This window comes from Budorcas taxicolor, chromosome 12, assembly GCF_023091745.1.
Source record: "Budorcas taxicolor isolate Tak-1 chromosome 12, Takin1.1, whole genome shotgun sequence".
NCBI classification, from domain to species: Eukaryota; Metazoa; Chordata; class Mammalia; order Artiodactyla; family Bovidae; genus Budorcas; species Budorcas taxicolor.
The window spans coordinates 54,380,684-54,396,307 of record NC_068921.1 but is presented as its reverse complement, the minus strand read 5'-3'; the positions used below and the strand labels follow the sequence as shown (position 1 = coordinate 54,396,307).

Here is a 15,624-nt window from a genome sequence, read left to right as displayed (position 1 = left end):
TGTTTTCCATAGTATATTAGTAAATATTAATTTTCTTCTTGTAATGAAAGGCTCTCTTGATTAATCTTTGAAACTTGCATACTGTTTAAGCTTTACATAGGAAAATTTTGCATTTATTTTTGTTTCCAAGCTTCTTGCCACAATCTCATTTAGAGCACAGTTCTGTCTTCTTAAGTAATTGTGGGGTTTTTTTGGAAAAGTAAGTTTTCTAATACTATTTTTGATCCCTTCTCTAGGAGGCACTGAAACTTCAGCAAGATGTAAGGAAAAGGAAACAAGAAATTTTAGAAAAGCACATTGAAACACAGAAGGTAAAATAATTAAAGTTAGATTTGTCAGAGGGAACAATATCTGGCTAGGCTAAAAACAATATGCCTGACATAGCAAGTGAGAAGATAAACATGGTAATAGGGAGTAGAAGATGCCAGTTTCGCTCTAGTTACGACATTCAGTCAGGTGTCAGTTCTTAATTATGTCTGGTAATAAAAGTTATAACATTTCAAAATATTAAAAATACACAAACTTTTGAACATTTGGTTTAAAATTATGCCTTTTCTGATTTAAATTTGTATATACTTGATAAAGAGACATCACAATGCTTTACACCAAAAACTGAAACCATCTTGACTCAGAGAATCTATAATACTATAGATTATAGCATTATACTATAGTACTATAGAATCTATATTGTGTGGTGTCTTCTACTCCTTACCATGTTTATCTTCTTTCTTCTTATCTTTGTACAGCGTATTGTTCTTAGCCTAGCCAGTTACTGTTCCCTCTAACAAAAGAAAGAAGGTAATTAAATATTACATTTTTCTAATATCTCATATGAAAGGAAGCCGTAAAACTTTTCCTGTGATCCTTTCTGGGTTACAGACTGCTTTTGGAGTGTGAATACTTAGACTCAGTAATATCAACAGATGGATTAGAAAGTAAAATTATTGCTATTTCAAATTGATGACTTTTCAGGGATTAAATTAAATTTAAAGCTTATAACCGTAAGAAATTTATATTCTAAGAGGCTTAAGCAGTACTATAGTTCTTCACAGTGCGAACCAAGATTAAGACTTGAATTGAGAGAGTGTCACCAGTCTGCTGTTGCTGTCTTGGTGATTGTAAGCCTTGTCATGAATACATAAGCTATAAGTAGTACTTACTTATTTTTATATTTACTTTGCTATGTTTACTTTCTAAGTAGTAGTAGAAATAAGTCTTATATTTTTGTTTTTAAAAATTGGCCAGATGTTAATTTCAAAACTGGAGAAAAACAAAGCAATGAAGTCTGAAGATAAAGCAGAAATAATGAAAACTTTAGAGGTTTTGACTAAAAATATTACCAAGTTGAAAGATGAGGTCAAAGCTGCTTCTCCTGGACGCTGTCTTCCAAAAAGTATAAAAACTAAGACTCAGGTATTTCAGTTTGTGTTGTTATTTATACTGCATGTGCATGTAAAAAAAAAATGAAAATACTGCATTAAGATTCATTCTTCAGTAAATTCCTTTGCTACCATTCTCCCCCTTCTCTATGAATTAATAAGTTAATAAATACAAATAAGCAAACGATTTCATCGTTTGAATCCTATACATGGTAGCTAGAAAGTCAATAATTAGGAGAATAGTAATAAATAATCTTTAAAAAGTAGCTTGAGGACAAAACAATATATGTACTTGAATGCTTGATAGGAGTTTGAGCTTTATTTTGTAAGTAGTTGGTGGTATAAACTGTTAATGAACAGAAGTAACAGTTTGAGTCACTGTACAGAATGAACTGATTGAATGGGAGAAAATTCAAGCAGATTAACTGATTAGACATAAGAAATTGAGCAAGTTAATTTCAGATGACAGTAAGTGATTTTTAAAAAACCCATGGAGTTACAAATACTTACACGTGGTGTGTGTGTGTGTGTGTGTGTATATATATATGTAATCATGAGATCATATTGATATTTCTGATTCTAATCTAACACCACAGTGTTCTTTGTTTCTTTCTATTATGCCTGTTCTATTATGCCTTTCTATTATTTACCTGTTCCCATAATGACAACTTGTTCCCACTAACGAAAGAACAGTATCAATACAGTATACACTTGCACATTCAGATGGTTCCAGAATGGCTAAAATAATACCGCTTTAATCAGCTAACTAAATATAAAATTCAGAATTTGTTTGCATTTTTTACAACCTCACAATGTACTCCATTAAGAGTATAGAATTAAACTGTGGTATGGGATCACGTTTTTGTTTTTTTCCTTTTGTGTGGTTATGTTATTAATTTGATAAAGTTAGGTCTATTTCTATATGTATTCCTCTGCCCCTTATTCTTGTTGATTTAATCTTCTTGTATTTTTATTTTTAAAAAGTATTTTATTTCATAATATATGAGGATCTTAGTGTATCTTTAATATAGAAGAATCAATTTCCAGACTATACGAAGGTTACGCAGTCCTAATTGATTTGAAGTTATTTCAAATAATCTTCAGCAGTTGCACGGTAATAACCATGAAGGAGGCTCCATTGACATAATTCTCTTCTGTTTCACTCTCTCAATTTAATTACCCTAATTTTCTCAATAAATAAATAATTAACATGATTCAAAAGTTATACTATTCATATATATAAAGGATTATGTAGATGATCATTCCTGTTTGATCCCTGGCACTGTGTTCCTCACTCTTCCCTCCCTCTTGCTATGTGTGTGTATGTATGCTTTCTTATGCGAAAGGGTACTATATGGTCCTCATTTGCACCTTAGGTTTTTGTTTTCCTTTTCACAGTTATTTGCTGAAAATTCTTCTGTGTCAGTCCATAGAAATTTCACCCTGGCCTCCATATGGAAAATGAATTGTAGGGAAATCAGTGAAAGTAGGAACAGGTTAGGAAGCCTGTTGCATTAGTGTAGACCTAGCTGATTGATGGCTTCAATTAGGATGGTAGGACTGGAGATAGAGAACAAATGTATAGATTAAATAGCAATATGTAAAAAGCATTCCTTATAAAAAATGTGTGTGTGTGTGTGTGTGTGTGTGTGTGTGTGTGTGTGTGTGTGTGTGTATAAATGCAGGATATTATTGTCACCTGAATTACTAATCACTGTTTTCTAGATGCAGAAAGAGTTGCTTGACACAGAACTGGATTTATATAAGAAGATGCAAGCTGGAGAAGAAGTCACTGAACTTAGGAGAAAGTACACAGAATTACAGCTGGAGGTATGTTTCATCATAACCACACAGTATGTTGTTGTAGTCTTGCATGTTTATTTGAAAAATATTCTCATTCTGGTCAGCAGTCTTTGGCAGTCTCTGGAAAACATATTGGAAGTTGATATAAGAAGGAAGAGGTTAGCAAATTTTTTTAGAACTAATAGAAAAATCTCTTAGTATTTAACGAAAGGTGGCAGCTGGTCTCTCGACTTCTGGTAAATTTTATTCCTTTTCTATTTTTGTTTTTTTTCCTGGATCCAAAATCTATTAAAGTTTTTTCAGGTGTTCTTATGGAGATGTTCTGTGCATCTATAGACATGTTACATTGAGTTACTATGAGGATCAGAGTTTCTGTGGTAGAATTAACATCAAAGAACATGTTTACTTAAGTTTTGCCTATAGGTGGTGCTGTGGGTGTTTTTAAAAGAGAAAAAACTAGTTTCTTATAGTTTAGTTATATGGTTATTTATATAAGAAAAAGCTAATGAAATTGGACCATGATAATTTCTAAAGCAGAAAGATATTTAAAAATCAGAATTACATTTTGATGTAAAGGGACATTTATATCATTAGTGTAGTTGGTACTTGTCTGTATTTATCATTGTTGCCACAATTAAATTCTTTGTATCTTAGCTTATTGTTTCTGCTTAGTCTGAAAATACTGTTTTTTTCTAAATTTGTTAGCAACTTGATTTTCTTTTTCCAACATCAGTTCAGTTCAGTTCAGTCACTCATTCATCTCCGACTCTTTGCTACCCCATGAACCGCAGCACGCCAGGTCTCCCTGTCCATCACCAACTCCCGGAGTCCACCCAAACCCATGTCCATTGAGTCGGTGATGCCATCCAACCATCTCATCCTCTCTCTGCCATCCTTCTCCTTCTGCCCTCAATCTTTCCAAGCATCAGGGTCTTTTCAAATGAGTCAGCTCTTCACATCAGATAGCCAAAGTACTGGAGTTTCAGCTTCAGCATCAGTCCTTCCAGTGAACACCTAGGTCTGATCTCCTTTAGGATGAACTGGTTGGATCTCCTTGCAGTCCAAGGGACTCTCAAGAGTCTTCTCCAACACCACAGTTCAAAAACATCAATTCTTTAGCGCTCAGCTTTCTTTATACTCCAACTCTCACATCCATACATGACCACTGGAAAAACCATAGCCTTGACTAGACAGACCTTTGTTGGCAAAGTAATGTTTCTGCTTTTTAATATGCTGTCTGGGTTGGTCATAACTTTCCTTCCAAGGAGTACGTGTCTTTGAATTTCATGGCTGCAGTCACCATCTGCAGTGATTTTGGAGCCCCCCAAAATAAAATCAGCCACTCTTTCCCCATCTATTTGCCATGAGGTGATGGAACTGGATGATCTTAGTTTTCTGAATGTTGAGCTTTAAGCCAACTTTTTCACTCTCCTCTTTCACTTTCATCAAGAGGCTCTTTAGTTCTTCTTCACTTTCTGCATAGTACAAATCTAATTTAGTACTGGGATCTGGGTATTAAAGAGTTTAACATTCAGCAGTCACTGTTCTTATCTCAAGACCCTGTATTGTCTTCATAGGAAGCCATAGGTTGGAGTCCTAAACCTGCATATATTTTACTTCTCTGGAAAATTTATATGGTTGTCTGTATGTCCTGCCTAAGATAACAAGTTTTGAAAAACAGATTTCTTTTATGTTAATGTAGAAATTGTGTTTTTACCATTCTGGAGATTTCATGCTTGTGTTGGTGTGACTTTAAAAACAATTATCATTTAAAAAATTTTGGCCTATAATTTTAGTTAATAAATAATAGTATTACTAATATTCTTTATATCATTGATTCATGTTTTTGTTCTTTATCGTAATATAGCTAAACACTGAACGACATCTTCTGTTTTTCATTTATGATGGCCGAACTTTAGTTTACAACTAATACTAGTATGTGCAGTAATGCAGTATTTGCCAGAGTGTATTCATTTGCCACACCAGTGCCATATTTTATTAATAGGTATTAGTGATAAAAGCTACTGAGGCCCAATAAGTTTGAACGAGATTATGGTAAACATGTTTTTTTGTTTATGGTTTTCTAGAAGCTTATAATTTGTGTATCTCCCAAAGTACATATTTAAATACTCAATAATGCTCAAACTCACTTGTCCATGGACCCCCTTTTTAAGGAGCATTTTGAGACATTGAAGTTCCCAAGAGGATACTTTTGTATGTGCTGTGCTATTATTAACTTTAATCCTTGACCTTTGAAATTTATTATTTGGATTTTAGATGATTACTTTAGCTAATATTAAAATTAACTGTCTTGATATGAATAAAATACTTATACTTGCAGAGATTTTGGCAGTGGTGGCTACTTGACAATTCCACTTGGATGTTCCACATCCTCAGACTTGACATGTTCAAAATTGTGCTTATTTTGTCCCTAAACTCATCAACACGATTGCTCAAACCAGAAATCTGGAAATCTTCATTGATTTCTCCCTTTCCTTCAGTATTCATATACATTTAATTACCAAGTAGTATACATATTACTCTCCAGTATATTTTAAATATGTTTATTTTACTTCTTTCTACCTCCATTGCCACCACTGTAGACCAAGCTTCTGTCTTCAGTTGTTGGGGATATTATAATAGCCTGACTGGTTTCCTTCCTATCTTCTCTTTTTCTCTTTATCAGAATAACATCTTAAAACACTGATTTGATTATATCGCTTTACTTCTGACCTTTAGATGTTTTCATTGATTTTTGTGGCTCTTGGGATGAAATCATAATCTTTAACTTTGCCCTTAAGTTGTTCATGATCTGGCTCTGCCCCTCTAGCCTCATCTCTCCATCCTGTGTGGTCCAGCCATGCTGGATTTTACTCCTTCTTAGAAGTACCATGTTCCTTTCAACCTTGGTTCCTTTTTCATGCTGTATCCCTCACCCCTCATCCTTGCCTTGCTTTGCTTATTCTTTGTACCTTCTTTGATTCATTGAACAAATACTAAATTTCTGTGGTTTGCCAGCTGCTATTGTACGTGCTGGGAATAAAGTAGAGAATAGGACAAGGAAAAAAATTCCTCATGGAACTTTTGTTCTAGTAGCTTATTTATAGCAAACTGGGCTTTTCAGGTGGTGCTACTGGTAAAGAATCATGGGTTCTCATTCATGGGTTGGGAGGATCCCCTGGAGTAGGAAATGGCAACCCGCTCCAGTATTGCCTGGGAATCCATGGACAGTGGAGGCTGGTGAACTACAGTCCGTGGGATAACAAAGAGTCAGACACTACTGACACTACTGAGCATGAGTGTGTGTGTGTGCAGATCTTTAATACTTTATTCATATCTTTAAGTAAAGCATTTCCTCATTTTTGGAGTCAGTTTTCATTAATATGATAAATAACTTAGTTGCTTAATTTCTCTACCCTTCTAGAATTTGAGTTTCATGAGGGTAAAGACTAGCCCGCAGGAGGAGCTCATTAAATATTTGTGGAATGTAGAAATGGGGTGGTAATCATAGAGAGTGATACAGTGGGATATAAGTTACTATACTACATTGGTTGTATACTGGTGTTAGTGCTCAAACTAATGAATTTGAAATAACTATCTACTGAAGTCAGCAGGCAAACAAATAGAAACACTGTATTTGAAAGTCATAACTGGGAAAAAAATGTACTTATTTTATATATATATATATACATATATGTATAGGTATTTTGTATCTCTATGTTTCACTTCTGAAATAATATTCAACACTGCATTATTTGAAACTCAAGAATGGCTGGCCTTTTTGTGATATAGTTTGATGTCTTGGAGAGTAAGGACTTAGTAGAAAAGGTGTATTTAATAATTTCAGAATATTGCTTAAATTAATGTTATTTTGTTTGCTAAATTCATTAGCTAAATTTCCTTTCACTTTAAAAACTAAAACTCTAGCTTGAATTATTAAATGCTTCTGTAGGGCATTCTTTGAATGTGATATTCAGTTGTATGACTGATGTCAGATGTGTGACTGATCTGAGTATAATACTTGGCTTGTGTTCGTAATGGAGATGTTTATAACCTGCTTGTCTAATCTCGTCTAGGCTGCCAAGCGAGGGATTCTTTCATCTGGTCGTGGTAGAGGAGTTCATTCAAGAGGCCGAGGTGCAGCTCACGGCCGAGGCAGGGGTCGAGGCCGAGGTCGAGGTGTGCCTGGTCATGCTGTGGTGGATCACCGTCCCAGGGCATTGGAGATTTCTGCATTTACAGAGAGTGATAGAGAAGATCTTCTTCCTCACTTTGCGGTACTTTCTTATTGTCCAACGAAACAAATACTGATACATTGTTAGGGGTAATGGATGTTAAAGGAGAAAATATGAAAATGAAATGAGTAATTTAAACACATTAATCTCACCACAGTGTTTGATTAATCTATAATAATCTTTTAATTATTTAAGAAACAAATTGTAGGAGTTTTTTGTTTAATCATTGTCTGAAAGAAATGTTACTTTTCTTACACTTAGTAGGCCTTCAGATATTATGACAGGAATGATTTAAACTTACTGATTCAGAGAGGGAAGTCCTAGAGTTTAGTTTCATTTGATATTTACTTTTAGGAAAAATTGAGCATATTGCTTGGGCCACTCAGATTTTTAAAAGTTAAGGTGGAATTTTATTCATTAATACTCTATTCTTAATCTAGCTAACCTGGAAATGAAACAAGACAAAATTTTGGAATATGATCTTGAAGATGCCTTAGTTGATACCAGGGTATAATTAGAGTCAATCTAATGGTAAAAGAGTTATGTATGAGGAAGGCGAATAAGAGTCTAGTCCCTGCTAATCCATTATTTTATGTGGATATCCTGGAATCTGTTGGGCTCATGTGCAGAATGGAGATTATGTCTGCCTAAAGGGCTTTTTAACTTGCATGTTGTGATTCTTAGTGTTATCACAAAGGTTAGTTACTAAGCATCAGTCTTGCCTGCAGCATTAGAGTAATTGCTCTAGATAAAGTATATAAAGTAAATAACCAGTTCTTTATCCTAGAGGATTTTACATATAATGGTTTAACACAAACCAGTTAAAGAAAACTAAAACAATTTATAATCAAGTTAAATTTATTAAAAACTATAACTGCCTCAATAGCTTAGAGAACTTTTTTTCACACAGGCATATGATGGTAAATGAACAGTCAAGTTTCATGAGGTAGTAAAACTGAAGTTGGGTCTTGAAGGATGGGTAAGCTTGTAGATAGGTACACAGGTAGTTGAACCTTTTGAATGTTCAGATTTAAATGTTTCACAGTTATATTCCAGGCTGTTAACTGTAGTTACAGATGTGAAACTATAGTTTTTTAGGACATCAAGAGGTATTGAAAGAAATGATGTATGTTTAAGAAATAACTTAGATGATTAATATTTAACAGTGATGGGTCTGGAATATCTTATGCTTTATGACTTTAAAGGGAGACAGAAAAGAATCAGAAAGTTTTCTAGCTTAGAGATACTATAGCCCAGTACCTCCTATATACCCTGTTTCTGTACCTTCCCAAGGGAAAGAAGATCCAGATAAACTTGTGTATTACATATAGTTATAATTATATAGCTAATCAGGAAATTATTAAAGAATATGCTAAAATAATTCAGACAGACAAGGTGAGTTTAGGAATGTGTTTTGGTAAGACTGAAACAGTTTTGGTTTTAGAAACGTTAAAGTGAAAGAAAGTGAAAGTCACTCAGTCGTGTTGGACTCTTAGTGACCCATGGACTATACAGTCCATGGAATTCTCCAGACCAGAATACTGAAGTGGATAGCCTTTCCCTTCTCCAAGCGATCTTCCCAACCCAGGGATAGAACCCAGGTCTCCCACATTACAGGCAGATTCTTTACCAGCTGAGCCACAAGGGAAGCCCCAGAATACTGGAATGGGTAGCCTCTCCCTTCTTCAAGGGGGTCTTCCTGACCCAGGAATTGAACTGGGGTTTCCTGCGTTACAGGCGGGTTCTTTACCAACTGAGCTATGAGGGCAGGTTAGAAAAGCTTAGAAACATTCAGAGCCTCTAAATGGATATTCATTCTTGCATGAGTTTGGAGATTCGAATTCTACTCAGTTAATAGTGGTAATGAACATTTAAAAATTGTCAGTCTTTAAATAAGATAGCTTCTCTATCTCAACCTGTGATTTGAACATGACAGGTATCAGGAAAAACCTATAGTACTAAACATCATTACAAATTGTGATTAATGAAATGCTTTCTTTAATTTATGCGCTGGAGCTAGTATAGTAATAAAACGTTACAGCTAAAACATAAAGCACTTCTTTTGTAGCTGGTTTTATTCTGAATGCTTTATATAACTCACCATATTATGAGTTATTTTGACACCTCTCTGAGGTAGGTACCTTTATTGTGCTTTTTGTAGAGATTGGGAAAATGAAACATGAAGAGATTAAGGAATTTGTTCAGCTTGTTCAAGCTAACACTAACAGAGCTGGGGTCTGACTGATTCTGTGGTCCATTTTCTTTACTATGCCGTAGAGAATTTTTCTTTGTATAGTGTGTGCATTTAATGAGATTGTGGTTTTAATTTTATTTGAGGGTAAGAAAGAAGGACAATATTAGTAATGATATATAAGGGACTGAAGTTTTATGTGATAAAGGTGCTGTTTTCTGCTATTTGCAGAAAGATCTTCCTGTACATGGAAAAAATAAAATCCAGCACACCCAAAGATAATTTAATATGCTTAGCTTGTAAATGTCCTCAAAGAATGTGTTCTAGAGGAGTGTAGAGTAAGAGTAAACAGCAGTCAGATAAACTTTTGAATTGAAAGACCTGGACTCTCATCCTGGTAATTAACTTAGTTACTTTGGAAAAATTACTTAAATTCTCTGACTCCTCCTCCCCTGCCCCCCAGCTTTAAATTGGGAATCAAAAACACTCAAAGAATAGTCTGAGGATAATGATCTGCTTTAGAAAGGATTTAGCATTTTCTGGAATTAGAATAATGAGCATAAAAGAAATGGCAATAAGGAAACTTAGTCTTTGACCAATGTTTCCATTATTTAAAGAACAGTTCAATTTGAAGTGATGGATATAGGTATACTTATAGCTGATTGACTTTGCTGTATAGTAGAAACTAATACAACATTGTAAAGCAACTATACGCCAATAAAAAATAAAAAAGAATAATTCAGTCAAGTTTCCCTAATTCTAAAAAGTATAGAATAGTAAAATAATATTTGAAAATAAGACTACCCTTTATCTTACAATATCAAGTACTAAAATGAATTACTCATAGTTTTTTTCTTATCACCCTGAATTGTTATGTATCTGGGTTATATTTGTTGGCATTTTAATATTTTAAAACCATTAGGATTTTGGATGTTTCAAAATATTTATTTGGAGGAAATACTTTTTTTTAATTTAAAGCAATATGGTGAAATTGAAGATTGTCAGATTGATGACTCTTCACTTCATGCAGTAATTACATTCAAGACACGAGCAGAAGCTGAAGCAGTAAGTATTACAAATAATCTAATTTATTGAAATTCAGATTTAAATGTTTTATAAATATTACAATTAAGTTTTAATATGTGTGGTGTTTGTTTGTTTTTTGTTTTTTTTTGCTTAACTACATTTTGACAAGACATAGGACATATGAAGTGGAATTCATGGCCACAAAGAATGTTCTAAAGCAGTTAGGCAGTTTTGATATATAACATGGAATTGTTAGAATAGCTAGTCACCAAGTTGAATGACAAGTTGTACTGTCTTGAGACATCAGGAATTCTTCCATTCTTTTTAATACCAGTAAGGCCCCTTCACTTTCTCCCTTTCTCAGCTGGCCCAAAACAAGTTTGCTTTGGCAGAAGGAGTGGTGAAGGGTAAGGTAGAAGCAGAAATAATAAATAATCCTGATGGCTGCTCTTCTTAATCATCCCTCATCTGCTGCATTCTAGACTCAGTTGGCTGAACCATGCAGTGTCCCTAGCTCAAGATATCTTCGTCTAGGCCTCTACAGCTTTTTACCAAGACATGAATATATAGTGCTAGCCTTTAGAGTCTTTTCAGTGTTCAGTTCAGTTCAGTTCAGTTCAATCGCTCAGTCGTGTCTGACTCTTTGTGACCCCATGAATTGCAGCACGCCAGGCCTCCTTGTCCATCACCAACTCCTGGAGTTCACCCAGACTCATGTGCATCGAGTTGGTGATGCCATCCAGCCATCTCATCCTCTGTCGTCCCCTTCTCCTCCTGCCCCCAATCCCTCCCAGCATCAGGGTCTTTTCCAATGAGTCAACTCTTTGCATGAGGTGGTCAAAGTATTGGAGTTTCAGTCTCAGCATCAGTCCTTCCAGTGAACACCCAGGACTGAGCTCCTTTAGGATGGACTGGTTGGATGATCTCCTTGCAGTCCAAGGGACTCTCAAGAGTCTTCTTCAGCACCACAGTTCAAAAGCATTAATTCTTCGGTGCTCACCTTTCAGTGTAGTTGTCTTCAAATGTAGATCTTGAATTTTCTTTCTGAAAAATGACCAGAAGTATGTGCAACCTTGTCTTTCTTCTGGATTTAAAAGATTAAAAAAAGAAAAATGAGTATGAGATGTAGTGAATTCATAGTAACGTTTTTAATCCTGTGTATTCTTTGTTCAGGATTGTAGAGAAATAGATGTACCCTTTTGATTTGGGAAAAGTGCATTAAGCATTCCAAACAGTTAACCTAACATGAATGGGGAATGGAAGAGTAGGATGGTTTTTAAAAGTTTTGAGATGATTGTGGTCTAAATAAGTTTTGAAAATCTTCTAAATTGATTTACCCTCATCTAGTAAATATCCCCTGGCAGTGCATTTCTGGGGATTTCCCTGGTATGAGTTATTCTTGGGACATTGTAGTCTATGATACAAAGACTGTGTGTCTGAGAAGTCTCAGCGAAGTGTTAACTGGGCCCTGGAATAATGGAATTTCAGAATTAGATTGGTGGGTAGTGGATAGTTTTATAGGAATTTCTCATCCTAGAGTTTTGTTAAGTTTTAAGAAATCTTTTTATTTAAAAGTCTTTTGTGAAAACAAAAGCTAATTAATTGATTAAAGTTTTAAACTTTCTTATAAGCTTGTATGTATATATGTTATATTAAAAAAGAGTTTTGATCTAGTGTTCTCTCAGAGGTATTGTAGAGTGTAAGTTAAGAATGAGCTTCCTTTAAATGATGCCTTCAGTGACAATTTTCAGAGTAATGTTGAATAGGTAGATTGAGTACCATCTTTTATACTCTATTTGTTTTCTGGAAAGTAGTCATGTTATTAAACAATGGTAGTTACATTCAGATGGTTACAGTATTTACCAAATTTGTGAATGTAGTAACTGCTTAAAAAATGTATATTGTTACTTCTCCCTGTTTATTTACATGACTGAGGGGAAAAAAAAACTTTCTGCCTCTTAAGTAATTTTTGGATGCTTTGCTTTTAATAGGTAAGATCTGTTGACATATACCATCCTTCTTGGGTTTTGCTTTTTCTCTCTCAGGCGTAAACTTTTTTAATATATATTCTTATACTGTGTATATATTTTCCAAGCAAATAGCAGTCAGTTTAAAGACCAAGGACTAATGTGTAAAGAGAAATTTTAACAATAAATTATGTGAAGATTGAGTAAGTGACAGAACAACCTCAGTTAACTTGGATCTGATTGAGTTAGGTTGAGCGATTTAAAAATTAGTGTGTTTGACATTGAGTTACCAATATTTAATTTTTTCAAAGAAGAATGCTTAAAAAGTACAAAAAATTACTTGTCCCATCACTCAGTTCAGTTCAGTTGCTCAGTTGTGTCCGACTCTTTGCTACCCCATGGACTGCAGCACGCCAGGCCTCTCATCACTATCATTATATATAATGAAAAATTTAATACCAATATGTGGGTGGATAGAACTCAAGCCAAAAGATAGGCTTTCCCAGGAAAATAAATTTGTCCACCTTTCTTAATGTTTATTTCCAAATACTTCATTGTTCATAATTTCTGAACCATTGTATTAGATGATTATGTGTCTATTTTCTTAAGTCAGTAGATGCATAATATTTTAAAGTAAAAGTACAAGGAATAAGATAATCAAAGACATTCAAATATGATTGAAAAGTAAGAAATTTTCCTCAGAAAAGAGATTGAAATATTTTAGCTTTAGGTTAAGTTAACAGAATCATTTTAACTTTAGGTTAAGATGGTTAAGGTTTGACTCTGGTTAATTAGACGATGAATCCTGTTGCTTTATTTTCTGTTCTCGGTTTTTCTGTCACCACCCCCAATGTACTGAAGGTGGATAAGTACCCAAAGAGGACAGAAAAAAAGTGACCTCTTCCTATGACTGGTTAGAAAGTTAGTTTTCCTACTCTGAATTGTTCCTATACTTTTGTAAGCAACCAGGATCTGGTTTTAGAATAGGATAGTTAAGTTCCTATTTTATGAGAGTCACTTCCAAAGATGAAACTCGACAGTCTCAAACTCAAAGAGATATGAAGCTTTTTATAGCAAAAGGAAAGAGACTCTTGTTCTACTGGTAGGTTTTGACACCCATGCCTCAACTTCCAGTAGTTGTGAGGATTCAAAACTTATAAAGTATACTTAGAACACGGTTCCTGGAACATAGTAAATCATCTTGAGTGCATGCTAAGTTGCTTCAGTCATGTTTGACTCTTTGCGATCCTATGAACTGTAGCCAGCCAGGCTCCTCTGTCCATGGGATTCTCCAGAAAAGAATATTGGAGTGGGTTGCCATTCCCTTCTCCAGGGGATCTTCCAGGCCCAGGGATTGAACCCATGTCTCTTGCATTGGCAGGTGGATTCTTTACCACTGTGGGCTTCCCTTTTAGCTTAGTTGGTAAAGAATACACTTGCAATGCAGGAGACACCAGTTCACTACCTGGGAAGCCCAAACCATCGTAGTGTTAGCTATTATTAATATTTGTGTGTGTCTGTGTGTGAATGAGAATTGATTGTTAATTCAATGAAACTGAATAAAAACAAGATAGAAGAAATGATTTCAAAACTTTCATTCTTTAGACCTGAAGATAGAAGCACAAAATTGGATTCATAGAGGATAGTTCAACATCAAGTCAGAAATTGATGGGGCTAACTGAATAAATAGTAAATCTGTGGCAAGAACTGAGTGTATAAGTGGATTCAGTCAAGAGAAATCAAATCGTGTTTTTAACAGGCTGTGTGTTCTTACTGATTTACTTACCAGTTAAGTATTGCTATATGATGAAAACTGCTGTGAGAATTAGTAAATCTAAGTCTGAAGCTTGTGAGAAAGTGGCCATGTAACTTGAACTTAAAGCTAAAGAAATAAAAGTCTTTCTCTATAAATTCTGAAAATCAGATTTTACATGTTTTGAGTTTTGTCTTGGTGGTTCTTTAATGTAACTCCTGCCTAAACATTATATACTGTGGTTATTACAAACATTAATAAACTTTGTTTTAACTTTATAGATAGTTTTACCATTATGATTACTAAAAATGAAAGATATACCGGAATTATAGCTTTAGCTCTTCTGACTTAGGTCCGTTTTCCCCACAGTGTTTTTGCAGACATTGGTTTTATAAGAGCTCTAACAAAGGATTTTCTTGTCAGTAGGTTTGTGAAGAGCTGCATTTTGTATGTTCAGTTTAGATTTATAATCTAAATAACTTGAAAGGCAAAAGGCAAACACTCCTTGCTTATTCCAGTCTTTTCCAAATGTTGTTTCTAGAATCATTTTCTCTGTAAGATACAGAGCCTACCTCATAACTACTTTTCATACTTTTTTTCTTTCTTCATTTGTCAGATCTTCAAGCCTTTTTCTTTTTTCCCCTTCTGTCATATGTTTGCCTGCTCGTCTTACTTATAATTTGGTGCAAACTTCGAATGATGCTGTGTAAGACTAAACAGGCAAAATTCTAGAGCAAGCTTATGAATAAAATGCTTCAGTGCTTAAACAGTCTCTTCATTTATACTTCAAAGCATAGAAATTAGAGAAAATTGTAAAATGAACCCCTACATGTTCCTCATTGAGCTTCAGCAGTTATCCACTTACGGCCAATATTTTTTTGTCTATATTCCACCCACTACAACACTTTACCTCCTTGTTTTGGAGCCATTCCCAGTCTTATCATTTCAGCCGTAAACCTTTCAGTGTGTCTCTTTCAATATTAGAGGCCAAATAAAATAAAACAATACTATTATTACACCTAAAAATTATTATTCCTTAAATGTTATTAAATTCCCAGTCAGAGTTTACATTTCCCTGGTTTTCTTATAAATATTTTACTTTCTTCCTTTAGGGATCCATAATAAATGCATATTTTGATTTAGCTTGATTGGAATTATACAATTATAAATTCATAGATTTAAACATTTCATGGGTATTGATCCATTGTTCTCAGTTATTGATGTGTCCTGTCTTTAGGTTTTTTGTGAGTGGTTTTGACAGGACTCTAAT

General features: G+C 34.4%; 1 protein-coding gene across 7 annotated transcripts in view; it reads left to right on the top strand.

Moving 5' to 3' along the window:
* RBM26 (RNA binding motif protein 26) overlaps window positions 1-15,624 on the top strand; it is an 82,332-nt gene that overhangs the window by 56,301 nt on the left and 10,407 nt on the right. For all 7 annotated transcript variants that reach the window (XM_052649963.1, XM_052649966.1, XM_052649965.1 and 4 more), the window contains 5 exons: window positions 237-311; window positions 1,246-1,413; window positions 3,105-3,209; window positions 7,259-7,459; window positions 10,587-10,673. In XM_052649963.1, the coding sequence (XP_052505923.1) occupies window positions 237-311; window positions 1,246-1,413; window positions 3,105-3,209; window positions 7,259-7,459; window positions 10,587-10,673 (636 nt within the window). The remainder of the gene's footprint in view (window positions 1-236; window positions 312-1,245; window positions 1,414-3,104; window positions 3,210-7,258; window positions 7,460-10,586; window positions 10,674-15,624) is intronic.